The following is a 1,678-nucleotide window of genomic DNA, read 5'->3' on the forward strand; positions in this document are numbered from 1 at the left end:
GCAGGACTCCTGGGTTCCGTTGCCCGCGGGGGCCGGGGCCGGGGCCCCGTGGGCTGGAGCCGGGGACAGGAGCCCGGACGCCCGCGGTCTCCCCGCTCCGCCGGGTTCCTGCTCCCCGGGCGGCTGCTTCTCGCTGTCCCCCGCGATCTCCGCATCTTGGCCCCGCGGGGCTGCAGGTCAGAGGCCGGCGGCGCCCGGGGGTCCCGGCCTGTGCGCGCCGGAGCCCGCCGGGGAAGGAGCAGCAAGTGGAGCCGCCCCCGCGCGGGGACGACTGGACGTCTCCGCTAATCTCCCACGCCGCCGGGCCGGGCCGGGCCGGGCCTGGGGGACTGGAGCGGCCGGAGTCGGGAGCTACCGGGGCCTTCGAGGCCGCCCACCCGGTGCGGGGCGGAGACGCAGGGTCGGGCCCTGCCGCACCTGACCGGGGGCGGGGCCCCACCTCCCGCGGCCCGAGGGACACAGCAGAGCCCGAGCCTGTTCCTGGCCCAGGGCTGCTGGGGGCGGTTCCGAGCCCAGCGCCCCCCGCACCTACACGTGTCACCTTGAGCAGCCCCGCGGGGACGTCCTCTGCCCCCCCTCCCGCAGCCGCGCTCCAGCTGCGCCAGGTTTTAGCGCAGGAGCAGATAATCCGGGGGGAATTGGCGGCAGCAGGAGCCCAGCTGTCATCCCCCCTCCCCAGCTGGCCCGGCCTCAGGCCGGAGTCCCGCGTCTCCACGCTGCTGCAGCCGCGACGGGCGGCCTCCACGTGGACCTGCCGCAGGGGTCCAGGCAGCCCCCAGCCCAGCCCCGTGCTCCTCCTCCACGCCCGGCGGGAGGCCCGGTGGCACCGACGAGCCCCGCGGACCCAGCACCAGCTTCCTCTGCCTGTGAGCTCAGCTCAGCTCAGCTGCCACCCGGAGGTGCCAGGGCCCCGATCCTGCCGGCCCTCCTTCCAGCCGCAGCGGCGGAGCCAGCCCCCCGCCCCCGGGCCGCGACCACCCCCGAACAGAAGAGGCGCGGCCCTTCGCACCCGTCACCTTTATTGCAGCGACACCAGCTCCAGGGGCTCAGCCCAGGCCCGCCACCTGCTCCGGCGGGGGCCCTGCCCCCTGGTGGCAGACAAGGGAGCGACACCCGCCCCACTGCCCCGGCGACTCTCCGGGGAGCTGCCAGCCCCGCCGGACACGGCGCTCCGGGGCCTGCTCCACCGGCGCTCGGCCTCCGCCCCCTGCCGGGGGGCGGGGGGTAGAGCCCTGCAGGGACCAGCTCCCTCCAGGATACCCGTCACGGGCCAAAGCCAGCACCAAGGAGGCCCGCAGCCCTGCTGTACGGCCCAGCCTCGGGCTTCCTGGGCCTGCCTCAGCGGCTCCAGCTTCACGGCAGGGAAGAGCCCCGGCCCGGCGCCGCTAGAGCTGGTCCTGGACGGCCCCCAGCACGGCCCCCAACTGGCGCTCCAGGGCTGCGGCGTCGCCGTCGTTGTGCAGGGTCCAGTCAAAGGCCAGGCCCTGGTCCAGGCCGCACTCGGACTCCGCGTCGTCCACCCCTGGCGAGAAGGGGCCGAAGTGAGGCCACTGCCGCAGGGCTAGGCAGGCCCGCCCCGGCCCGGGGGGCAGAGCCAGGCCGGGGAGCTGCAGCCCCACGAGCAGCTCCGCCGCCCCTGCCCCTGCCCCGGGGCAGCACAGGGTCGGAACCGTCCCAG

At 76.5% G+C, this 1,678-nt stretch overlaps 1 protein-coding gene across 1 annotated transcript in view; it reads right to left on the reverse strand.

Moving 5' to 3' along the window:
- Window positions 1-1,234: 1,234 nt before the first annotated feature.
- The window catches only part of PMVK (phosphomevalonate kinase), a 6,502-nt gene continuing 6,058 nt past the window's right edge, over window positions 1,235-1,678 (reverse strand). The window contains exon 3 of the mRNA XM_019512132.1: window positions 1,235-1,522. Coding sequence (XP_019367677.1) covers window positions 1,386-1,522 — 137 coding nt within the window. The 3' untranslated portion in view covers window positions 1,235-1,385. The remainder of the gene's footprint in view (window positions 1,523-1,678) is intronic.

This window comes from Gavialis gangeticus, unplaced genomic scaffold (assembly GCF_001723915.1).
Source record: "Gavialis gangeticus isolate Ggan-Ray unplaced genomic scaffold, GavGan_comp1, whole genome shotgun sequence".
NCBI classification, from domain to species: Eukaryota; Metazoa; Chordata; order Crocodylia; family Gavialidae; genus Gavialis; species Gavialis gangeticus.